At 48.6% G+C, this 26,949-nt stretch overlaps 1 protein-coding gene across 4 annotated transcripts in view; it reads right to left on the bottom strand.

The window, feature by feature from the left end:
* Positions 1–26,064, bottom strand: part of LOC129845782 (SH3 and multiple ankyrin repeat domains protein 3-like) — a 149,588-nt gene extending 123,524 nt beyond the window's left edge. For 2 of the 4 annotated variants that reach the window (XM_055913694.1, XM_055913696.1), the window contains exon 1: positions 25,658–26,061. In XM_055913694.1, coding sequence (XP_055769669.1) covers positions 25,658–25,666 — 9 coding nt within the window. In that variant the 5' untranslated portion in view covers positions 25,667–26,061. Of the gene's footprint in view, positions 1–1,614; positions 3,146–25,657 lie in introns of those variants that run through there. The other 2 variants (XM_055913695.1, XM_055913697.1) reach the window with 2 other exon arrangements.
* Positions 26,065–26,949: the final 885 nt, after the last annotated feature.

Genomic DNA, 26,949 nt, shown 5'->3' with positions numbered 1-26,949 from the left:
AGGGTTAGGTAGGGTTAGGTAGTATGTGGACCAGGGTTAGGTAGGGTTAGGTAGTATGTGGACCAGGGTTAGGTAGGGTTAGGTAGTATGTGGACCAGGGTTAGGTAGGGTTAGGTAGTATGTGGACCAGGGTTAGGTAGGGTTAGGTAGTATGTGGACCAGGGTTAGGTAGGGTGAGGTAGTATGTGGACCAGGGTTAGGTAGGGTTAGGGTTAGGTAGTATGTGGACCAGGGTTAGGTAGGGTTAGGTAGTATGTGGACCAGGGTTAGGTAGGGTTAGGTAGTATGTGGACCAGGGTTAGGTAGGGTTGGTTAGTGTGTGGACCAGGGTTAGGTAGGGTTAGGTAGGGTTAGGTAGTATGTGGACCAGGGTTAGGTAGGGTTAGGTAGTGTGTGGACCAGGGTTAGGTAGGGTTAGGTAGGGTTAGGGTTAGGTAGTTTTTGGACCAGGGTTAGGTAGGGTGAGGTAGTATGTGGACCAGGGTTAGGTAGGGTAGGTAGTATGTGGACCAGGGTTAGGTAGGGTTAGGTAGGGTTAGGGTTAGGTAGTATGTGGACCAGGGTTAGGTAGGGTTAGGGTTAGGTAGTATGTGGACCAGGGTTAGGTAGGGTTAGGGTTAGGTAGTATGTGGACCAGGGTTAGGTAGGGTTAGGTAGGGTTAGGGTTAGGTAGTATGTGGACCGGGGTTAGGTAGGGTTAGGGTTAGGTAGTGTGTGGACCAGGGTTAGGTAGGTTTAGGTAGTGTGTGGACCAGGGTTAGGTAGGGTTAGGTAGTATGTGGACCAGGGTTAGGTAGGGTTAGGGTTAGGTAGTATGTGGACCAGGGTTAGGTAGGGTTAGGTAGTATGTGGACCAGGGTTAGGTAGGGTTAGGGTTAGGTAGTATGTGGACCAGGGTTAGGTAGGGTGAGGTAGTGTGTGGACCAGGGTTAGGTAGGGTTAGGTAGTATGTGGACCAGGGTTAGGTAGGGTGAGGTAGTGTGTGGACCAGGGTTAGGTAGGGTTAGGTAGTATGTGGACCAGGGTTAGGTAGGGTTAGGTAGTGTGTGGACCAGGGTTAGGGTTAGGTAGTATGTGGACCAGGGTTAGGTAGGGTTAGGGTTAGGTAGTATGTGGACCAGGGTTAGGTAGGGTTAGGTAGGGTTAGGTAGGGTTAGGTAGTATGTGGACCAGGGTTAGGTAGGGTTAGGTAGTGTGTGGACCAGGGTTAGGGTTAGGTAGTATGTGGACCAGGGTTAGGTAGGGTTAGGGTTAGGTAGGGTTAGGGTTAGGTAGCATGTGGACCAGGGTTAGGTAGGGTTAGGTAGGGTTAGGTAGGGTTAGGTAGTATGTGGACCAGGGTTAGGTAAGGTTAGGTAGGGTTAGGTAGGGTTAGGTAGGGTTAGGTAGGGTTAGGGTTAGGTAGTGTGTGGACCAGGGTTAGGTAGGGTTAGGTAGTGTGTGGACCAGGGTTAGGTAGGGTTAGGTAGTGTGTGGACCAGGGTTAGGTAGGGTTAGGTAGTGTTTGGACCAGGGTTAGGTAGGGTTAGGTAGTATGTGGACCAGGGTTAGGTAGGGTGAGGTAGCATGTGGACCAGGGTTAGAGAATATACACCACCGGGATATCATAGTCACCTCTGGTCTGGGAGTCCCATCAAAAGGATCCACTGGTTCCACTGTTCACCAAACTGGTCTGTACTGATCAGTAGTACTCCTGTGCTGGTCTGTAGTAGTCCTGTACTGACCTGTAGTAGTCTGTAGTACTCCTGTGCTGGTCTGTAGTAGTCTGTAGTAGTCCTGTACTGATCTGTAGTAGTCTGTAGTACTCCTGTGCTGGTCTGTATTAGTCCTGTGCTGGTCTGTACTAGTCCTGTACTGATCTGTAGTACTCCTGTGCTGGTCTGTAGTAGTAATGTACTGGTCTGTAGTAGTCCTGTGCTGGTATGTAGTAGTAATGTGCTGGTCAGTAGTAGTCCTGTGCTGGTCTGTAGTAGTAATGTACTGGTCTGTAGTAGTCCTGTACTGGTCTGTAGTAGTCCTGTGCTGGTCTGTAGTAGTCCTGTACTGGTCTGTAGTAGTCCTGTACTGGTCTGTAGTACTCCTGTGCTGGTATGTAGTAGTCCTGTGCTGGTCTGTAGTAGTCCTGTACTGGTCTGTAGTAGTCCTGTGCTGGTCTGTAGTAGTCCTGTGCTGGTCTGTAGTAGTCCTGTACTGGTCTGTAGTAGTCCTGTGCTGGTCTGTAGTAGTCCTGTGCTGGTATGTAGTAGTCTGTCGTAGTCCTGTACTGGTCTGTAGTAGTCCTGTACTGGTCTGTAGTAGCCCTGTGCTGGTCTGTAGTAGTCCTGTGCTGGTCTGTAGTAGTCCTGTGCTGGTCTGTAGTAGTCCTGTACTGGTCTGTAGTAGTCCTGTGCTGGTCTGTAGTAGTCCTGTGCTGGTATGTAGTAGTCTGTAGTAGTCCTGTACTGGTCTGTAGTAGTCCTGTACTGGTCTGTAGTAGCCCTGTGCTGGTCTGTAGTAGTCCTGTGCTGGTCTGTAGTAGTCCTGTGCTGGTCTGTAGTAGTCCTGTACTGGTCTGTAGTAGTCCTGTACTGGTCTGTAGTACTCCTGTGTTGGTCTGTAGTAGTCTGTAGTACTCCTGTGCTGGTCTGTAGTATTCTGTAGTAGTCCTGTGCCGGTCTGTAGTAGTAATGTGCTGGTCTGTAGTAGTCCTGTACTTGTCTGTAGTAGTCCTGTACTGGTCTGTAGTAGTAATGTGCTGGTCTGTAGTAGTCTGTAGTAGTCCTGTACTGGTCTGTAGTAGTCCTGTGCTGGTCTGTAGTATTCTGTAGTAGTCCTGTGCTGGTCTGTAGTAGTAATATACTGGTCTGTAGTATTCTGTAGTAGTCCTGTGCTGGTCTGTAGTAGTCCTGTGCTGGTCTGTAGTAGTCCTGTGCTGGTCTGTAGTAGTCTGTAGTAGTAATGTGCTGGTCTGTAGTAGTCCTGTGCTGGTCTGTAGTAGTAATATACTGGTCTGTAGTATTCCTGTGCTGGTCTGTAGTAGTCCTGTGCTGGTCTGTAGTTGTAATGTGCTGGTCTGTAGTATTCTGTAGTAGTCCTGTGCTGGTCTGTAGTAGTAATGTGCTGGTCTGTAGTAGTCCTGTGCTGGTCCGTACTGCTCTGTGTCCAAGGCTCTACAGTTACTTGTTAACTGTCTTGTCTTTCTGAAGGGAAACCAGAGGATGGAGGAGTGGGAAGGAACACACTCCCCCCTCATTTCCTCCTTAACCACCAGTAGGACGGCTCCAACTCCTCACATCTGACTAATAGGAAGGCTAGCAACATTGGTCCTCAGTGATAGGTTGGTACTCAGTGACCACACCTACATCCAGTGACATGGTGACATCCTGTCCTCCTTTTAGAGCTCACTGATTGGTTAATGGCTGCTCTACAATCCTAAACCCTAATCACAACCCATAACCACAACGCCTAACGGCAACCCTTAACCCCAACCCCTAATCACAACCCTAGCCACTAACCACAACCCTTAACCCCAACCCCTAATCACAACTCTAACCCCTAACCACAACCCCTAACCACAACGCCTAACGTTAACCCTTAACCCCAACCCCTAATCACAACCCTAGCCACTAAGCACAACCCTTAACCCCAACCCCTAATCACAACTCTAACCCCTAACCACAACCCCTAACCACAACGCCTAACGTTAACCCTTAACCCCAACCCCTAATCACAACCCTAACCACAACCCTTAACCCCAACCCCTAATCACAGCTCTAACCCCTAACCACAACCCCTACCCACAACGCCTAATGACAACCCATCAACCCTAACCACAACCCTAAACCCTGATCATAACCCTAATCACAACCCATAACCACAATGCCTAACGACAACCCTTAACCCCTAACCACATCCCCTAGCCACAACCCCTAATAACAACCTTAACACCTAACCACAACCCTAACCTCTGACCACAACCCTAACCACAACCCTAACCACAACCCTTAACAACAACCCCAAACCCTAACCACAACCCTAAACCCTTACCACAACCCTAAACCCTAACCACAACCCTAACCACATCCCTAAACCCTTACCCTAACCCCTAACCACAACCCTAACCCCTAACCACAACCCTAAACCCCTACCACAACCCTAACCACAACCCTAAACCCCTACCACAACCCTAAACCTTTACCACAACCCTAAACCTTTACCACAACCCTAACCACAACCCTAAACCCTAACCCTAACCACAACCCTAAACTCTTACCACAACCCTAAACCTTTACCACAACCCTAAACCTTTACCACAACCCTAAACCCTAACCACAACCCTAAACCCTTACCACAACCCTAAACCTTTACCACAACCCTAAACAACAACCCTAAACCTTTACCACAACCCTAACCACAACCCTAACCACAACCCTAAACCCTAACCACAACCCTAAACCTTTACCACAACCCTAACCACAACCCTAAACCCTAACCACAACCCTAAACCCCTACCACAACCCTTAACCACAACCCTAAACACAACCCTAAACCCTAACCACAACCCTTAACCACAACCCTAAACACAACCCTAAACCCTAACCACAACCCTTAACCACAACCCTAAACCCTAACCACAACCCTAAACCCTAACCACAACCCTTAACCACAACCCTAAACCCTAACCACAACCCTAAACCCTAACCACAACCCTAAACCCTAACCACAACCCTTAACCACAACCCTAAACCACAACCCAAAACCCTAACCACAACCCTAACCTCTGACCACAACCCTAACCACAACCACAACCCTAAACCCTAACCACAACCCTAAACCCTAACCACAACCCTTAACCACAACCCTAAACCACAACCCTAAACCCTAACCACAACCCTTAACCACAACCCTAAACCACAACCCTAAACCCTAACCACAACCCTAAACACAACCCTAAACCCTAACCACAACCCTTAACCACAACCCTAAACCCTAACCACAATCCTAACCCCTGACCACAACCCTAACCACAACCACAACCCTAAACCCTAACCACAACCACAACCTTAACCCCTAACCACTACCTTAACCCCTAACCACTACCCTAACCCCTAACTACAACCTTAACCCCTGCCACTACCCTAACCCCTAACCACTACCCTAACCCCTAACCCCTAACCACTACCCTAACCCCTAAACCCTAACCACTACCCTAACCCCTAACCACTACCCTAAACCCTAACCCCTAACCACTACCCTAACCCCTAACCACTACCCTAACCACTACCCTAACCCCTAACCACTACCCTAACCACTAACCCCTAACCCCTAACCACTACCCTAACCCCTAACCACTACCCTAACCACTAACCACTACCCTAACCACTACCCTAACCCCTAACCACTACCCTAACCCCTAACCCCTAACCACTACCCTAACCACTAACCACTACCCTAACCCCTAACCCCTAACTACTACCCTAACCCCTAACCACTAACCCCTAACCCCTAACCACTACCCTAACCCCTAACCCCTAACCACTACCCTAACCACTAACCACTACCCTAACCACTACCCTAACCCCTAAAACCTAACCACTACCCTAACCACTAACCACTACCCTAACCACTACCCTAACCCCTAACCCCTAACCACTACCCTAACCCCTAACCACTACCCTAACCCCTAACCACTACCCTAACCCCTAACCCCTAACCACTACCCTAACCCCTAACCACTACCCTAACCCCTAAACCCTAACCACTACCCTAAACCCTAACCACTACCCTAACCCCTAACCACTACCCTAACCACTACCCTAAACCCTAACCACTAACCACTACCCTAACCACTACCCTAAACCCTAACCACTACCCTAACCCCTAACCACTACCCTAACCACTACCCTAAACCCTAACCACTACCCTAACCCCTAACCACTACCCTAACCCCTAACCACTACCTTAACCCCTAACCACTACCCTAACCCCTAACCACTACCTTAACCCCGAACCACTACCCTAACCACTACCCTAACCCCTAACCACTACCCTAACCCCTAACCACTACCCTAACCCCTAACCCCTACCCTAACCCCTAACCCCTAACCCCTAACCACATCCCTTGACATCTTTTTTAAATCTTTCCTCTCCATCCTACCGTACCCTACTGTCTTCCCCTCCTCCCTCTCCACCCCTAACCCCAACCCCTAACCACTACCCTAACCCCTAACCCCTAACCACTACCCTAACCCCTAACCACTACCCTAACCCTAACCACTACCCTAACCCCTAACCCCTAACCACTACCCTAACCCCTAACCCCTAACCACTACCCTAACCCCTACCCACTACCCTATCTCCTAACCACTACCCTAAACCCTAACCACTACCCTAAACCCTAACCACTACCCTAAACCCTAACCACTACCCTAAACCCTAACCCCTAACCCCTAACCACTACCCTAAACCCTAACCCCTAACCCCTAACCACATCCTTTGACATCTTTTTAAATCTTTCCTCTCCATCCTACCGTACCCTACTGTCTTCCCCTCCTCCCTCTCCACCCCTAACCACAACCCCTAACCACTACCCTAAACCCTAACCCCTAACCACTACCCTAACCCCTAACCACTACCCTAACCCCTAACCACTACCCTAACCCCTAACCACTACCCTAAACCCTAACCCCTAACCACTACCCTAACCCCTAACCACCACCCTAACCCCTAACCACCACCCTAACCCCTAACCACTACCCTAAACCCTAACCACTACCCTAAACCCTAACCCCTAACCACTACCCTAACCCCTAACCACTACCCTAACCCCTAACCACTACCCTAAACCCTAACCCCTAACCACTACCCTAACCCCTAACCACTACCCTAAACCCTAACCACCACCCTAACCCCTAACCACCACCCTAACCCCTAACCACTACCCTAAACCCTAACCCCTAACCACTACCCTAACCCCTAACCACCACCCTAACCCCTAACCACTACCCTAAACCCTAACCCCTAACCACTACCCTAACCCCTAACCACCACCCTAACCCCTAACCACATCCCTTGACATCTTTTTAAATCTTTCCTCTCCATCCTACCGTACCCTACTGTCTTCCCCTCCTCCCTCTCCTCCTGTTCTAAAAGTTTCCTATTAGCTCACACTTCCTCTTTCCTGTCTGTGTTCCCGTGGAGACGGATGTTTGGCAGGAAGAACTGGAGGAGCTGCAAGGCCCAGATAACCCAGACAAACACACACAAAGTACATTACACACAAACACACTACATTACACAAACACACTACATTACAGACAAACACACTACATTACACAAACCCACTACATTGCACACAAACACTCTACATTACACACAAACACACTACAATACACACATACACACTACATTACACACAAACACACTACATTACACACAAACACACTACATTACACACAAACACACCACATTACACACAAACACACCACATTACACACAAACACACCACATTACACACAAACACACTACATTACACAAACACACTACATTACACACAAACACACTACATTACACACAAACACACTACATTACACACAAACACACCACATTACACACAAACACACTACATTACACACAAACACACTACATTACACAAACACACTACATTACACAGACACTCTACTAACACATACACACTACATTACACACAAACCCACTACATTACACACAAACCCACTACATTACACACAAACACACCACATTACACACAAAATTACACACAAACACACTACATTACACAAACACACTACATTACACACAAACACACTACATTACACACAAACGCACTACATTACACACAAACACACTACATTACACACAAACACACTACATTACACACAAACACACTACATTACACACAAACGCACTACATTACACAGACACTCTACATTACACACAAACACACTACATTACACAGACACTCTACATTACACACATACACATTCCAACAAGACATTCCAACAAGACATTCCAACAAGACATTCCATCTCTTTGCTAGGTTCCTGGCTGAACAACCAAATTCACTGTTTAACAACTAACCCTAGCCCTTGAGCTAACTCACCTAACCCCTAACCTACCTACCTAGCCCTAACCCCTGAACTAACCTACCTACCTAGCCCTAACCCCTGAACTAACCTACCTAGCCCTAACCACTGAACTAACCTACCTAGCCCTAACCCCTGAACTAACCTACCTAGCCCTAACCCCTGAACTAACCTACATACCTAGCCCTAACCCCTGAACTAACCTACCTACCTAGCCCTAACCCCTGAACTAACCTACCTAGCCCTAACCCCTGAACTAAGCTACCTACCTAGCCCTAACCCCTGAACTAAGCTACCTACCTAGCCCTAACCCATGAACTAACCTACCTAGCCCTAACCCCTGAACTAACCTACCTAGCCCTAACCCCTGAACTAACCTACATACCTAGCCCTAACCCCTGAACTAACCTACCTACCTAGCCCTAGCCCCTGAACTAACCTACCTAGCCCTAACCCCTGAACTAACCTACCTAGCCCTAACCCCTGAACTAACCTACCTAGCCCTAACCCCTGAACTAACCTACCGAGCCCTAACCCCTGAACTAACCTACCTATCCCCAACCGTTGAACTAACCCACATACCTAGCCCCAACTCCTGAACTAACGTACCTAACTAGCACTAACCTCTGAACTAACCTACCTAGCTCTAACCCCTACCTAGCCCTAACCCCTGAACTAACTTACCTAGCCCTAACCCCTGAACTAACCTACCTACCTAGCCCTAATCCCTGAACTAACCTACCTAGCCCTAACCCCTGATCTAACCTACCTAACCCTAACCCCTGAACTAACCTACCTAGCCCTAACACCTGAACTAACCTACCTAGCCCTAACCCCTGAACTAACCTACCTAACCCCTGAACTAACCTACCTAACCCTAACCCCTGAACTAACTGACCTAGCCCTAACCCCTGAACTAACCTACCTACCTAGCCCTAACCCCCTGCCCCATACAGGAATAGAGGAACCTTCCCTACCATACGTACAGGACTAGAGGAACCTTCCCTACCATACAGGACTAGAGGAGCCTTCCCTACCATACATACAGGACTAGAGGAGCCTTCCATACCATACATAGAGGAACCTTCCATACCATACATACAGGACTAGAAGAACCTTCACTACCATACATACAGGACTAGAGGAACCCTGCCTACCATACAGGACTAGAGGAACCTTCCCTACCATACAGGACTAGAGGAACCTTCCCTACCATACATACAGGACTAGAGGAACCCTCCCTACCATACAGGATTAGAGGAACCTTACATACCATACAGGACTAGAGGAACCCTCCCTATCATACAGGACTAGAGGAACCCTCCCTACCATACAGGACTAGAGGAACCTTCCCTACCATACATACAGGACTAGGTTAACCTTCCCTACCATACAGGACTAGAGGAACATTCCCTACCATACAGGACTAGAGGAACATTCCCTAAAATAGAGGGCTAGAGGAACCTTCCCTACCATAAAGGACTAGAGGAACCTTCCCTACCATATATACAGGACTAGAGGAACCTTCCCCAACATACAGGACTAGAGGAACCTTCCCTACCATACAGGACTAGAGGAACCTTCCCCACCATACAGGACTAGAGGAACCTTCCCTATCATACATACAGGACTAGAGGAACCCTCCCTACCATACAGGATTAGAGGAACCTTTACCTACCATACAGGACTAGAGGAACATTCCCTACCATACATACAGGACTAGAGGAACCTTCCCTACCATACAGACGTAGAGGAACCTTCCCTACCATACATACAGGACTAGAGGAACCTTCCCTACCATACAGGACTAGAGGAACCTTCCCCACCATACAGGACTAGAGGAAACTTCCCCAACATACAGGACTAGAGGAACATTCCCTAGCATACAGGACTAGAGGAACCTCCCCTACCATACAGGACTAGAGGAACCTTCCCTGCCATACAGGACTAGAGGAACCTTCCCTACCATACAGGAATAGAGGAACCTTCCCTACCATACATACAGGACTAGAGGAACCTTCCCTACCATACAGGACTAGAGGAACTTTCCCTACCAACATACAGGACTAGAGGAACCTTCCCTACCATACATGTAGAACTAGAGGAACCCTCCCAACCATACAGGATTAGAGGAACCTTACCTACCATACAGGACTAGAGGAACATTCCCTACCATACATACAGGACTAGAGGAACCTTCCCTACCATACATACAGGACTAGAGGAACCTTCACTACCATACATACAGGACTAGAGGAACCCTCCCTACCATACAGAATTAGAGGAACCTTACCTACCATACAGGACTAGAGGAACCTTCCCTACCATACATACAGGACTAGAGGAACCCTCCCTACCATACAGGACTAGAGGAACCTTCCCTACCATACAGGACTAGAGGAACCTTCCCTACCATACATACAGGACTAGAGGAACCCTCCCTACCATACAGGATTAGAGGAACCTTACATACCATACAGGACTAGAGGAACCCTCCCTATCATACAGGACTAGAGGAACCCTCCCTACCATACAGGACTAGAGGAACCTTCCCTACCATACATACAGGACTAGGTTAACCTTCCCTACCATACAGGACTAGAGGAACATTCCCTACCATACAGGACTAGAGGAACATTCCCTAAAATAGAGGGCTAGAGGAACCTTCCCTACCATAAAGGACTAGAGGAACCTTCCCTACCATACATACAGGACTAGAGGAACCTTCCCCAACATACAGGACTAGAGGAACCTTCCCTACCATACAGGACTAGAGGAACCTTCCCCACCATACAGGACTAGAGGAACCTTCCCTATCATACATACAGGACTAGAGGAACCCTCCCTACCATACAGGATTAGAGGAACCTTTACCTACCATACAGGACTAGAGGAACATTCCCTACCATACATACAGGACTAGAGGAACCTTCCCTACCATACAGACATAGAGGAACCTTCCCTACCATACATACAGGACTAGAGGAACCTTCCCTACCATACAGGACTAGAGGAACCTTCCCCACCATACAGGACTAGAGGAAACTTCCCCAACATACAGGACTAGAGGAACATTCCCTAGCATACAGGACTAGAGGAACCTCCCCTACCATACAGGACTAGAGGAACCTTCCCTGCCATACAGGACTAGAGGAACCTTCCCTACCATACAGGAATAGAGGAACCTTCCCTACCATACATACAGGACTAGAGGAACCTTCCCTACCATACAGGACTAGAGGAACTTTCCCTACCAATATACAGGACTAGAGGAACCTTCCCTACCATACATGTAGAACTAGAGGAACCCTCCCAACCATACAGGATTAGAGGAACCTTACCTACCATACAGGACTAGAGGAACATTCCCTACCATACATACAGGACTAGAGGAACCTTCCATACCATACATACAGGACTAGAGGAACCTTCACTACCATACATACAGGACTAGAGGAACCCTCCCTACCATACAGAATTAGAGGAACCTTACCTACCATACAGGACTAGAGGAACCTTCCCTACCATACATACAGGACTAGAGGAACCCTCCCTACCATACAGGATTAGAGGAACCTTTACCTACCATACAGGACTAGAAGAACCTTCCCTACCATACATACAGGACTAGAGGAACCTTCACTACCATACATACAGGACTAGAGGAACCCTCCCTACCATACGGGACTAGAGGAACCTTCCCTACCGTACATACATGACTAGAGGAACCCTCCCTACCATACATACAGGACTAGAGGAACCCTCCCTACCATACAGGACTAGAGGAACATTCCCTACCATACAGGACTAGAGGAACATTCCCTAAAATACAGGGCTAGAGGAACCCTCCCTACCATACAGGACTAGAGGAACCTTCCCTACCATACAGGACTAGAGGAACCTTCCCTACCATACATACAGGACTAGATTAACCTTCCCTACCATACAGGACTAGAGGAACATTCCCTACCATACAGGACTAGAGGAACATTCCCTAAAATACAGGACTAGAGGAACCTTCCCCACCATACAGGACTAGAGGAACCTTCCCCAACATACAGGACTAGAGGAACATTCCCTAGCATACAGGACTAGAGGAACCTTCCCTAACATACAGGACTAGAGGAACCTTCCCTGCCATACAGGACTAGAGGAACCTTCCCTACCATACATACATGAGTAGAGGCACCTTCCCTACCATACAGGAATAGAGGAACATTCCATACCATACATACAGGACTAGAGGAACCTTCCCTACCATACAGGACTAGAGGAACCTTCCCTACGATACATACAGGACTAGAGGAACCTTCCATAACACACATAAAGGACTAGAGGAACCTTCACTACCATACATACACGACTAGAGGAACCCTCCCTACCATACAGGATTAGAGGAACCTTACCTACCATACAGGACTAGAGGAACCTTCCCTACCATACATACAGGACTAGAGGAACCCTCCATACCATACAGGATTAGAGGAACCTTTACCTACCATACAGGACTAGAGGAACCTTCCCTACCATACATACAGGACTAGAGGAACCTTCCATACCATACATACAGGACTAGAAGAACCTTCACTACCATACATACAGGACTAGAGGAACCCTCCCTACCATACAGGACTAGAGGAACCTTCCCTACCATACAGGACTAGAGAAACCTTCCCTACCATACATACAGGACTAGAGGAACCCTCCCTACCATACAGGATTAGAGGAACCTTACCTACCATACAGGACTAGAGGAACCCTCCCTATCATAAAGGACTAGAGGAACCCTCCCTACCATACAGGACTAGAGGAACCTTCCCTACCATACAGGACTAGAGGAACCTTCCCTACCATACATACAGGACTAGATTAACCTTCCCTACCATACAGGACTAGAGGAACATTCCCTACCATACAGGACTAGAGGAACATTCCCTAAAATACAGGGCTAGAGGAACCTTCCCTACCATACAGCACTAGAGGAACCTTCCCAACCATACAGGACTAGAGGAACCTTCCCCACCATAAAGGACTAGAGGAACCTTCCCCAACATACAGGACTAGAGGAACATTCCCTAGCATCAAGGACTAGAGGAACCTTCCATACCATACAGGACTAGAGGAACCTTCCCTGCCATACAGGACTAGAGGAACCTTCCCTACCATACATACAGGACTGGAGGAACCTTCCCTACCATACAGGAATAGAGGAACCTTCCCTACCATACATACAGGACTAGAGGAACCTTCCCTACCATACAGGAGTAGAGGAACCTTCCCTACCAACATACAGGACTAGAGGAACCTTCCCTACCATACATACAGAACTAGAGGAACCCTCCCTACCATACAGGATTAGAGGAACCTTACCTACCATACAGGACTAGAGGAACATTCCCTACCATACATACAGGACTAGAGGAACCTTCACTACCATACATACAGGACTAGAGGAACCCTCCCTACCTTACAGGACTAGAGGAACCTTCACTACCATACATACAGCACTAGAGGAACCCTCCCTACCATACAGGACTAGAGGAACCTTCCCTACCATACAGGACTAGAGGAACCTTCCCTACCATACATACAGGACTAGAGGAACCCTCCATACCATACAGGATTAGAGGAACCTTACCTACCATACAGGACTAGAGGAACCCTCCCTACCACACAGGATTAGAGGAACCTTACCTACCATACAGGACTAGAGGAACCCTCCCTACCATACAGGATTAGAGGAACCTTTACCTACCATACAGGACTAGAGGAACATTCCCTACCATACATACAGGACTAGAGGAACCTTTCATACCATACATACAGGACTAGAGGAACCTTCACTACCATACATACAGGACTAGAGGAACCCTCCCTACCATACAGGACTAGAGGAACCTTCCCTACCATACAGGACTAGAGGAACCTTCCCTACCATACATACAGGACTAGAGGAACCCTCCCTACCATACAGGATTAGAGGAACCTTACCTACCATACAGGACTAGAGGAACCTTCCCTACCATACAGGACTAGAGGAACCTTCCCTAACCTACAGGACTAGAGGAACCTTCCCTACCATACATACAGGACTAGATTAACCTTCCCTACCATACAGGACTAGAGGAACCTTCCCTACCATACAGGACTAGAGGAACCTTCCCCAACATACAGGACTAGAGGAACATTCCATAGCATACAGAACTAGAGGAACCTTCCCTACCATACAGGACTAGAGGAACCTTCCCTGCCATACAGGACTAGAGGAACCTTCCCTACCATACATACAGGACTAGAGGAACCTTCCCTACCATACAGGAATAGAGGAACCTTCCCTACCATACATACAGGACTAGAGGAACCTTCCCTACCATACAGGACTAGAGGAACCTTCCCTACCAACATACAGGACTAGAGGAACCTTCCCTACCATACAGGACTAGAGGAACCCTCCCTACCATACAGGATTAGAGGAACCTTACCTACCATACAGGACTAGAGGTACATTCACTACCATACATACAGGACTAGAGGAACCTTCCATACCATACATACAGGACTAGAGGAACCTTCACTACCATACATACAGGACTAGAGGAACCCTCCCTACCATACAGGACTAGAGGAACCTTCCCTACCATACATACAGGACTAGAGGAACCCTCCCTACCATACAGGATTAGAGGAACCTTTACCTACCATACAGGACTAGAGGAACATTCCCTACCATACATACAGGACTAGAGGAACCTTCCATACCATACATACAGGACTAGAGGAACCTTCACTACCATACATACAGGACTAGAGGAACCTTCACTACCATACAGGACTAGAGGAACCCTCCCTACCATACAGGACTAGAGGAACCTTCCCTACCATACAGGACTAGAGGAACATTCCCTACCATACAGGACTAGAGGAACCTTCCCTACCATACATGAATAGAGGAACCTTCCCTACCATACATACAGTACTAGAGGAACCTTCCCTACCATACAGGAGTAGAGGAACCTTCCCTACCAACATACAGGACTAGAGGAACCTTCCCTACCATACATACAGAACTAGAGGAATCCTCCCTACCATACAGGATTAGAGGAACCTTACCTACCATACAGGACTAGAGGAACATTCCCTACCATACATACAGGACTAGAGGAACCTTCACTACCATACATACAGGACTAGAGGAACCCTCCCTACCTTACAGGACTAGAGGAACCTTCACTACCATAGATACAGGACTAAAGGAACCCTCCCTACCATACAGGACTAGAGGAACCTTCCCTACCATACAGGACTAGAGGAAACTTCCCTACCATACATACAGGACTAGAGGAACCCTCCCTACCATACAGGATTAGAGGAACCTTACCTACCATACAGGACTAGAGGAACCCTCCCTACCACACAGGATTAGAGGAACCTTACCTACCATACAGGACTAGAGGAACCCTCCCTACCATACAGGATTAGAGGAACCTTTACCTACCATACAGGACTAGAGGAACATTCCCTACCATACATACAGGACTAGAGGAACCTTCCATACCATACATACAGGACTAGAGGAACCTTCACTACCATACATACAGGACTAGAGGAACCCTCCCTACCATACAGGACTAGAGGAACCTTCCCTACCATACAGGACTAGAGGAACCTTCCCTACCATACATACAGGACTAGAGGAACCCTCCCTACCATACAGGATTAGAGGAACCTTACCTACCATACAGGACTAGAGGAACCTTCCCTACCATACAGGACTAGAGGAACCTTCCCTAACCTACAGGACTAGAGGAACCTTCCCTACCATACATACAGGACTAGATTAACCTTCCCTACCATACAGGACTAGAGGAACATTCCCTACCATACAGGACTAGAGGAACATTCCCCAACATACAGGACTAGAGGAACATTCCATAGCATACAGAACTAGAGGAACCTTCCCTACCATACAGGACTAGAGGAACCTTCCCTGCCATACAGGACTAGAGGAACCTTCCCTACCATACATACAGGACTAGAGGAACCTTCCCTACCATACAGGAATAGAGGAACCTTCCCTACCATACATACAGGACTAGAGGAACCTTCCCTACCATACAGGACTAGAGGAACCTTCCCTAACAACATACAGGACTAGAGGAACCTTCCCTACCATACAGGACTAGAGGAACCCTCCCTACCATACAGGATTAGAGGAACCTTACCTACCATACAGGACTAGAGGAACCTTCCCTACCATACAGGACTAGAGGAACCTTCCCTACCATACAGGACTAGAGGAACCCTCCCTACCATACAGGATTAGAGGAACCTTACCTACCATACAGGACTAGAGGAACCTTCCCTACCATACAGGACTAGAGGAACCTTCCCTACCATACAGGACTAGAGGAACCCTCCCTACCATACAGGATTAGAGGAACCTTACCTACCATACAGGACTAGAGGAACCTTCCCTACCATACAGGACTAGAGGAACCTTCACTACCCTCAGAAATGCCAAGTCATCCCAACACTGAGAAAGGGAGAGAAACAAAGAGAGAGAAACAGATACACAGAGAGATGATAGAGAGCTCCTACGCTCCATTTTGCCATATTCCACCTCCCGGCCCGTTACCATGACAACCAAAGAACAGGTTCAGCTATAAACTTCCCTCAAACTGAACAGAGAGAGAGAGACAGAGAGAGAGAGAGAGAGAGAGAGAGAGAGAGAGAGAGAGAGAGAGAGAGAGAGAGAGAGAGAGAGAGAGAGAGAGAGAGAGAGAGAGAGAGAGAGAGAGAGAGAGAGAGAGAGAGAGAGAGAGAGAGAGAGAGAGAGACAGAGATACACAGAGAGAGAGAGAGAGAGAGAGAGAGAGAGAGAGAGAGAGAGAGAGAGAGAGAGAGAGAGAGAGAGAGAGAGAGAGCACAGTATCTATCTATGGATAAACCGCTTCTCCAATCTGATTGGCTCTATAACTACAGTATCTATCCATGGTTAAACCACTTCTCCAATCTGATTGGCTCTATAAATCCTCTCTGGGATAGGGGGCGGTATTTTCACGTCTGGATGAAAAGCATGCCCAAAGTAAACGGCCTGCTACTCAGGCCCAGAAGCTATAATATGCATAGTATTGGTACATTTGGATAGAAAACACTCGGAAGTTTCTAAAACTGTTAAAATAATGTCTGTGAGTATAACAGAACTGATTTGGCAGGCGAAACCCAGAGCACAATCCATCCAGGGAAAGAAATGTTTGAGGTCAATCTGTTTTCCATTAGTTTTCTATGGCAAGCCCGTTTTAATAGAAATATGCTTGCAGTTCCTGTAGCTTCCACTAGATGTCAACTGTCTTTAGAAATTAGTTGGTGGTTTTCTTTTGAAAAATGAAAAAGTAGCCATTTCCTTTCTGAGTGTCAAGCCAAGTGGACTGTTTTGTTTGGGGCGCGTGACCTGAAGCTCGCTCCACTTCAATTTTATCCGCTATTGAACACAGTTCATCCCGTCTTAAATTGTACCAATTATTTACATTTTAAAATACATAACGTTGGATTAGGAAAGTTGTTTGAAATGTTTGGACAAAGTTTACAGGTAACTTATTCGTTTTTTTGTAGTCATGCTGGGCTAGTTAGAACCGGTGTTTTTCTGAATCAAACGCGCCAAATAAATGGACATTTGGGGATATAACGATGGAATTAATCGAACAAAAGGACCATTTATGATGTTTATGGGACATATTGGAGTTTAAACAGAAGAAGCTCTTCAAAGGTAAGGCATGAATGATATCGCTATTTCTGAGTTTTGTGTGAGTTTTGCATGAAATATGATTGTCATGTGTTTGATGGGGTGCTGTCCTCAGATAATCGCATGGTTTGCTTTCGCCGTAAAGCCTTTTTGAAATCTGACACGGTGGCTGGATTATCAACAAGTTAAGCTTTAATTTGGTGTATTGCACTTGTGAATGTATGAAGGTTAAATATTTTTTTTAAATAATAATTTCGCGCTCTGCAATTTCACCGGATGTTGTCAAATCGATCCCGCTAATGGGATTTGATCCATAAGAAGTTTATAACAAAGGACAACCAGCAAAAACATACACATGATCAATAAAACCTATTGGAGTCAACTATTAAAGACTACCAGAATCTACTGCATTCTCCAATTACAATGAATGAACTAGAGGACAAAATGCCAACCCTCCAACCCAAAAAGGCCTGTGGTGTTGATGGGATCCTCAATGACATGACAACATACACAGACCACAAGTTCCAATTGGCTATTCTTCAAATCTTTAAAATTATCCTCAGCTCTAGCATCTTCCCCAATACATGGAACCAAGGATTGAACACCACAATCCACAAAAGTGAAGAGGAATATGACCCCAATAATTACTGTGGGACATACGTCAACAGCAACCTTGGGAAAATCCTCTGCATTATCATTAACAGCAGACTCCTACATTTCCTCAGTGAAAACAATGTCCTGATCATATTTCAATTTGGCTTTTTACCAAATTACCGTACAACAGATCATGTATTCACTCTGCACACCCTAAATGACAAACAAACAAAACAAAAGCAAAGTCTTCTCATGCTTTGCTGATTTCAAAAAAAGCTTCAGACTCAATTTGGCATGAGGATCTGGTATATAAATTGATGGAAAGCGGTGTTGTGGGAAAACATACGACATTATAAAATCCATGTATGCAGCTTGAGTCCCATCCTCTTCAACATATATATCAACGAATTGGCGAGGGCTCTAGAACAGTCTGCAGCACCCGGCCTCACCCTACTAGAACAGTCTGCAGCACCCGGCCTCACCCTACTAGACCAGTCTGCAGCACCCGGCCTCACCCTACTAGAACAGTCTGCAGCACCCGGCCTCACCCTACTAGAACAGTCTGCAGCACCCGGCCTCACCCTACTAGAACAGTCTGCAGCACCCGGCCTCACCCTACTAGAACAGTCTGCAGCACCCGGCCTCACCCTACTAGAACAGTCTGCAGCACCCGGCCTCACCCTACTAGAACAGTCTGCAGCACCTGGCCTCACCCTACTAGACCAGTCTGCAGCACCTCACCCTACTAGAACAGTCTGCAGCACCCGGCCTCACCCTACTAGAACAGTCTGCAGCACCCGGCCTCACCCTACTAGACCAGTCTGCAGCACCCGGCCTCACCCTACTAGAACAGTCTGCAGCACCTCACCCTACTAGAACAGTCTGCAGCACCCGGCCTCACCCTACTAGAACAGTCTGCAGCACCCGGCCTCACCCTACTAGAACAGTCTGCAGCACCCGGCCTCACCCTACTAGAACAGTCTGCAGCACCCGGCCTCACCCTACTAGACCAGTCTGCAGCACCCGGCCTCACCCTACTAGACCAGTCTGCAGCACCCGGCCTCACCCTACTAGAACAGTCTGCAGCACCCGGCCTCACCCTACTAGAACAGTCTGCAGCACCCGGCCTCACCCTACTAGACCAGTCTGCAGCACCTCACCCTACTAGACCAGTCTGCAGCACCCGGCCTCACCCTACTAGAACAGTCTGCAGCACCCGGCCTCACCCTACTAGAACAGTCTGCAGCACCTCACCCTACTAGAACAGTCTGCAGCACCCGGCCTCACCCTACTAGAACAGTCTGCAGCACCCGGCCTCACCCTACTATACCAGTCTGCAGCACCTGGCCTCACCCTACTATACCAGTCTGCAGCACCCGGCCTCACCCTACTAGAACAGTCTGCAGCACCTGGCCTCACCCTACTAGACCAGTCTGCAGCACCTCACCCTACTAGAACAGTCTGCAGCACCCGGCCTCACCCTACTAGAACAGTCTGCAGCACCAGGCCTCACCCTACTATACCAGTCTGCAGCACCTGGCCTCACCCTACTATACCAGTCTGCAGCACCCGGCCTCACCCTACTAGAACAGTCTGCAGCACCCGGCCTCACCCTACTAGACCAGTCTGCAGCACCTCACCCTACTAGAACAGTCTGCAGCACCCGGCCTCACCCTGCTAGAACAGTCTGCAGCACCCGGCCTCACCCTACTAGAACAGTCTGCAGCACCCGGCCTCACCCTACTAGACCAGTCTGCATCACCCGGCCTCACCCTACTAGACCAGTCTGCAGCACCCGGCCTCACCCTACTAGAACAGTCTGCAGCACCCGGCCTCACCCTACTAGACCAGTCTGCAGCACCCGGCCTCACCCTACTAGAACAGTCTGCAGCACCCGGCCTCACCCTACTAGAACAGTCTGCAGCACCCGGCCTCACCCTACTAGAACAGTCTGCAGCACCAGGCCTCACCCTACTAGAACAGTCTGCAGCACCCGGCCTCACCCTACTAGAACAGTCTGTAGCACCCGGCCTCACCCTACTAGTACAGTCTGCAGCACCCGGCCTCACCCTACTAGAACAGTCTGCAGCACCCGGCCTCACCCTACTAGACCAGTCTGCAGCACCCGGCCTCACCCTACTAGAACAGTCTGCAGCACCCGGCCTCACCCTACTAGACCAGTCTGCAGCACCCGGCCTCACCCTACTAGACCAGTCTGCAGCACCCGGCCTCACCCTACTAGAACAGTCTGCAGCACCCGGCCTCACCCTACTAGAACAGTCTGCAGCACCCGGCCTCACCCTACTAGACCAGTCTGCAGCACCCGGCCTCACCCTACTAGACCAGTCTGCAGCACCCGGCCTCACCCTACTAGACCAGTCTGCAGCACCTCACCCTACTAGAACAGTCTGCAGCACCTCACCCTACTAGACCAGTCTGCAGCACCCGGCCTCACCCTACTAGACCAGTCTGCAGCACCCGGCCTCACCCTACTAGAACAGTCTGCAGCACCAGGCCTCACCCTACTAGAACAGTCTGCAGCACCAGGCCTCACCCTACTAGACCAGTCTGCAGCACCAGGCCTCACCCTACTAGAACAGCCTGCAGCACCCGGCCTCACCCTACTAGACCAGTCTGCAGCACCCGGCCTCACCCTACTAGAACAGTCTGCAGCACCTGGCCTCACCCTACTAGACCAGTCTGCAGCACCCGGCCTCACCCTACTAGACCAGTCTGCAGCACCTCACCCTACTAGAACAGTCTGCAGCACCTCACCCTACTAGAACAGTCTGCAGCACCCGGCCTCACCCTACTAGAACAGTCTGCAGCACCCGGCCTCACCCTACTAGACCAGTCTGCAGCACCCGGCCTCACCCTACTAGAACAGTCTGCAGCACCCGGCCTCACCCTACTAGAACAGTCTGCAGCACCCGGCCTCACCCTACTAGAACAGTCTGCAGCACCCGGCCTCACCCTACTAGAACAGTCTGCAGCACCCGGCCTCACCCTACTAGAACAGTCTGCAGCACCCGGCCTCACCCTACTAGAACAGTCTGCAGCACCTCACCCTACTAGAACAGTCTGCAGCACCCGGCCTCACCCTACTAGAACAGTCTGCAGCACCCGGCCTCACCCTACTAGAACAGTCTGCAGCACCCGGCCTCACCCTACTAGACCAGTCTGCAGCACCTCACCCTACTAGAACAGTCTGCAGCACCCGGCCTCACCCTACTAGAACAGTCTGCAGCACCCGGCCTCACCCTACTAGACCAGTCTGCAGCACCCGGCCTCACCCTACTAGACCAGTCTGCAGCACCCGGCCTCACCCTACTAGAACAGTCTGCAGCACCCGGCCTCACCCTACTAGAACAGTCTGCAGCACCCGGCCTCACCCTACTAGAACAGTCTGCAGCACCCGGCCTCACCCTACTAGAACAGTCTGCAGCACCCGGCCTCACCCTACTAGACCAGTCTGCAGCACCCGGCCTCACCCTACTAGAACAGTCTGCAGCACCCGGCCTCACCCTACTAGACCAGTCTGCAGCACCTCACCCTACTAGACCAGTCTGCAGCACCCGGCCTCACCCTACTAGACCAGTCTGCAGCACCCGGCCTCACCCTACTAGAACAGTCTGCAGCACCCGGCCTCACCCTACTAGACCAGTCTGCAGCACCCGGCCTCACCCTACTAGACCAGTCTGCAGCACCTCACCCTACTAGACCAGTCTGCAGCACCCGGCCTCACCCTACTAGACCAGTCTGCAGCACCCGGCCTCACCCTACTAGACCAGTCTGCAGCACCCGGCCTCACCCTACTAGACCAGTCTGCAGCACCTCACCCTACTAGAACAGTCTGCAGCACCCGGCCTCACCCTACTAGAACAGTCTGCAGCACCTCACCCTACTAGACCAGTCTGCAGCACCCGGCCTCACCCTACTAGACCAGTCTGCAGCACCCGGCCTCACCCTACTAGACCAGTCTGCAGCACCCGGCCTCACCCTGCTAGACCAGTCTGCAGCACCTGGCCTCACCCTACTAGAACAGTCTGCAGCACCCGGCCCCACCCTACTAGACCAGTCTGCAGCACCTCACCCTACTAGAACAGTCTGCAGCACCCGGCCTCACCCTACTAGAACAGTCTGCAGCACCTCACCCTACTAGAACAGTCTGCAGCACCCGGCCTCACCCTACTAGACCAGTCTGCAGCACCCGGCCTCACCCTACTAGAACAGTCTGCAGCACCTCACCCTACTAGAACAGTCTGCAGCACCAGGCCTCACCCTACTAGACCAGTCTGCAGCACCAGGCCTCACCCTACTAGACCAGTCTGCAGCACCCGGCCTCACCCTACTAGAACAGTCTGCAGCACCCGGCCTCACCCTACTAGAATCTGAAGTCAAATGTCTACTGTTTGCTGATGAACAGATGCTTCTGTCCCCAACCAAGGAGGGCCTACAGCAACACCAAGATCTTCTGCACAGATTCTGCCAAATACTATACATACCTCGGCCTAAACATCAGCACCACAGGTAACTTCCACAAAGCTTTTATGCAAACAAAGAAAAATTGGCACATTTTTGAATCAGCTATAAAACCCATTGCCCTCTATGGTTGTGAGGTCTGGGGTCCGCTCACCAAGCAAGAATTCACTAAATGGGTTAGGGTCTGGGGTCCGCTCACCAAGCAAGAATTCACTAAATGGGTTAGGGTCTGGGGTCCGCTCACCAAGCAAGAATTCACAAAATGGGACAAACACCAAATTGAGACTCTGTATGTAGAACTCTGCAAAAACGTCTTCCACGTACAATGTAGAACACCCAATAAAGCAGAGCAGAATTGGGGCTTTACCCAATTGTTATCAAAATCCTCAAAAGAGCAATTATATTCTAGATGTTAAATTCTACAACCACTTCAAAGGAAGTGATTCCCAAACCTTCCATAACAAAGCCATCACCTACAGAGAGATGAACCTGGAGAAGAGTCCCCTAAGCAAGCTGGTCCTGGGGCTCTGTTCCCAAACCTTCCATAACAAAGCCCTCACCTACAGAGAAATGAACCTGGAGAAGAGTCCCTTCAGCCAGCTCTGTTCACAAACAGACCCCTCAAAGCCCCAGGACTGCAACACAATTAGACCCAACCAAATCTTGAGAAAACAAAAATATAATTACTTGACACATTGGAAAATAAACAAAAAAGACTGAGCAAATTGGAATGTTGTTTGGCCCTAAACAGAATACCTGACCACTGTGACTGACCCCAAATGATGGAAAGCTTTGACTATGTACAGACTCAGTGAGCATAGCCTTGCTATTGAGAAAGGCCGCCGTAGGCAGACTTGGCTCTCAAGAGAAGACAGGCTATGTGCTCACTGCCCACAAAATGAGGTGGAAACTGAGCTGCACTTCCTAACCTCCTGCCAAATGTATGACCAGATTAGAGACACATATTTCCCTCAGATTACACAGATCCACAAAGAATTAGAAAACAAATCCAACATTGATCAACTTCCATACGTGAAACACCAGTGTGCAGCGAAATGTGTGACCTGTTACCACAATGGCAACCAGTGAAGAACAAACACCACTGTAAATACAACCTGTATTCTGTTTATTTATCTTCCCTTTTGTGCTTCAACTATTTGCACATTCCTACAACATTGTACATAGCCAGTAAAAACATTTGAAATATCTATATTATTTTAAAACTTTTGTGCTTTTGTGAGTGTAATGTTTACTGTTCATTTATTTCCCTTTTGTTTATTATCTATGTAACTTACTTTGGCAATGTTTCCCATGCCAATAAAGTGCTTCAATTTAATTTAATTGAGAGAGAAAGATATTCATTATATAACCCTCAAACATACATCAGAAATACATATTAAAACATTTAGACACTAGTATTTCACACTGTCTTTTATCATCATACTGAAACACTCAACCAGTCTTCATCATCATACAGAAACACTCAACCAGTCTCGTCATCATACTGAAACACTAAACCAGTCTTCATCATCATACTGAAACACTCAACCAGTCTTCATCATCATTCTGAAACACTCAACCAGTCTCGTCATCATACTGAAACACTCAACCAGTCTCATCATCATACTGAAACACTCAACCAGTCTTCATCATCATACTGAAACACTCAACCAGTCTCGTCATCATACTGAAACACTCAACCAGTCTCGTCATCATACTGAAACACTCAACCAGTCTCATCATCATACTGAAACACTCAACCAGTCTTCATCATCATACTGAAACACTCAACCAGTCTCGTCATCATACTGAAACACTCAACCAGTCTCATCATCATACTGAAACACTCAACCAGTCTTCATCATCATACTGAAACACTCAACCAGTCTTCATCATCATACTGAAACACTCAACCAGTCTCGTCATCATACTGAAACACTCAACCAGTCTCGTCATCATACTGAAACACTCAACCAGTCTTCATCATCATACTGAAACACTCAACCAGTCTCATCATCATACTGAAACACTCAACCAGTCTCATAATCATACTGAAACACTCAACCAGTCTTCATCATCATACTGAAACACTCAACCAGTCTCGTCATCATAATGAAAAACAACCAGTCTCGTCATCATACTGAAACACTCAAGCAGTCTTCATCATCATACAGAAACACTCAACCAGTCTCGTCATCATACTGAAACACTAAACCAGTCTTCATCATCATACTGAAACACTCAACCAGTCTTCATCATCATACTGAAACACTCAACCAGTCTCGTCATCATACTGAAACACTCAACCAGTCTCATCATCATACTGAAACACTCAACCAGTCTCATCATCATACTGAAACACTCAACCAGTCTTCATCATCATACTGAAACACTCAACCAGTCTCATCATCATAATGAATGAGTCATGTGGATTATTCATGATATGTTTAATATCTTGAAGGTACCAAAAGTATTTACTGGTTTGGGAATGGAGAGGGAGAAAATGAGAGGGCAGGACAGAGAGGGACAAGGGGAAAAGGGAGAGAGAGGGGAGGAGGGAAAGTGATGTGTGGGTGAAGAAGCTTCAGTCACGACTGTAATCAGGTAGAGACAGGTACAGCAGGTGAGAGGCAAGCTGTGTGATTAGCTGCTTCTCACTCACACACACACACACACACAGACACACACACACACACACACACACACACACACCTTGCAACCCTCAACAGAAAGCATGCAGGAAAGAGAAGAGACTCACCCACAGCATCAGAGACACAGATCCTCCATCACCAGGCTTCTCTGCCTGCACACTTAGTGTGTGAGAGAAAGAGAGAGAGAGATGGAGAGAAAGAGAGATGGAGAGTGTGAGAAAGCCAGAGAGATGGGGAGAAAGAAAGAGATGGAGAGAGAGGAAGGAGAGGAAAGAGAGATGAAGAGAAAACGAGGAAAGCGAGGGGAACGAGAAATGGATGAGAGAGAGGGGAGCGAGAAATGGATGAGAGAGAGAGGGGAACGAGAGGAAAGAGAGAGAGAGAGGAAAGAGGAGGCAGTCTATGTACCGTTACTGTATGACAAGAATGCTCAGTTCAGCCCACACAGTGCAAGCATGACACACTGACTGTGTGTGTGTGTGTGGATAGAAAGGCTCAGTCTCCCACTGATGCGTGGGCCAGACCTACACCAATCTATCCCTTTTCCTCCCTCCCTATCTCTGACACTAACACATCCCTCTCAGATAACAGAAGAGGAGGAGAAAGGAGGAGAGGAAACTAGAACATTGAGAAAGAAAGGAAGAAAATGTATGGCAGAGTGGTAAATGTGAAGGAATTAGAGAGAAAGGAAGGAGAGAAGAGACAGAGATAGTGGGAGAAGGTAGAGAGGAAGAGAGAGAGAGAGAGGGAGAGAGGGAGAGAGGAGGCAGAGATAGTGGGAGAAGGTAGAGAGGAAGAGAGAGAGAGGAGGCAGAGATAGTGGGAGAAGGTAGAGAGGCAGAGAGAGGAGAAAGGAGGCAGAGATAGTGTAGAGAGGCAGAGAGAGGAAGGAGAGAGGAGGCAGAGACAGTGAGAGAAGGTAGAGAGGCAGACAGAGAGAGGGGCAGGGAGAGGTATAGAGAGATGGAAGGAGAGAGGAGGCAGAGACAGTGAGAGAAGGTAGAGAGGCAGACAGAGAGAGGGGCAGGGAGAGGTATAGAGAGATGGAAGGAGAGGAAAGAAGAGAGGAGGCATAGAGAGAGAGGAAAGGAGAGGTAGAAAAGAGGGGGAGGAAAGGCAGAGAGAGACAAGGGAGAGGCAGAGAGAGGGGATGAGGCAGAGAGAGAGAGAGGAGAGGCAGAGAGAGAGGGGCAAGGAGAGAGAAAGAGAGAGGGGGGAGGAGATGTAGTGAGAGGGGCAGGTAGAGGTAAAAAGAGAGAGAGGGGGATGGAGGCAGAGAGAGAGAGGAGAGGCAGAGAGAGGGGCAAGGAGAGGTAAAGAGAGAAAGAGAGAGAGGGGGTAGGAGAGCCAGAGAGAGTGAGAGGTAGTGAGAGCAAGAAGGAGAAGCAGAGAGGGAAGA

Source organism: Salvelinus fontinalis, unplaced genomic scaffold, assembly GCF_029448725.1.
Source record: "Salvelinus fontinalis isolate EN_2023a unplaced genomic scaffold, ASM2944872v1 scaffold_0366, whole genome shotgun sequence".
Taxonomy (NCBI): domain Eukaryota; kingdom Metazoa; phylum Chordata; class Actinopteri; order Salmoniformes; family Salmonidae; genus Salvelinus; species Salvelinus fontinalis.
The sequence above is the reverse complement of the archived record's forward strand: the minus strand, read 5'-3'. Positions and strand labels throughout refer to the sequence as shown.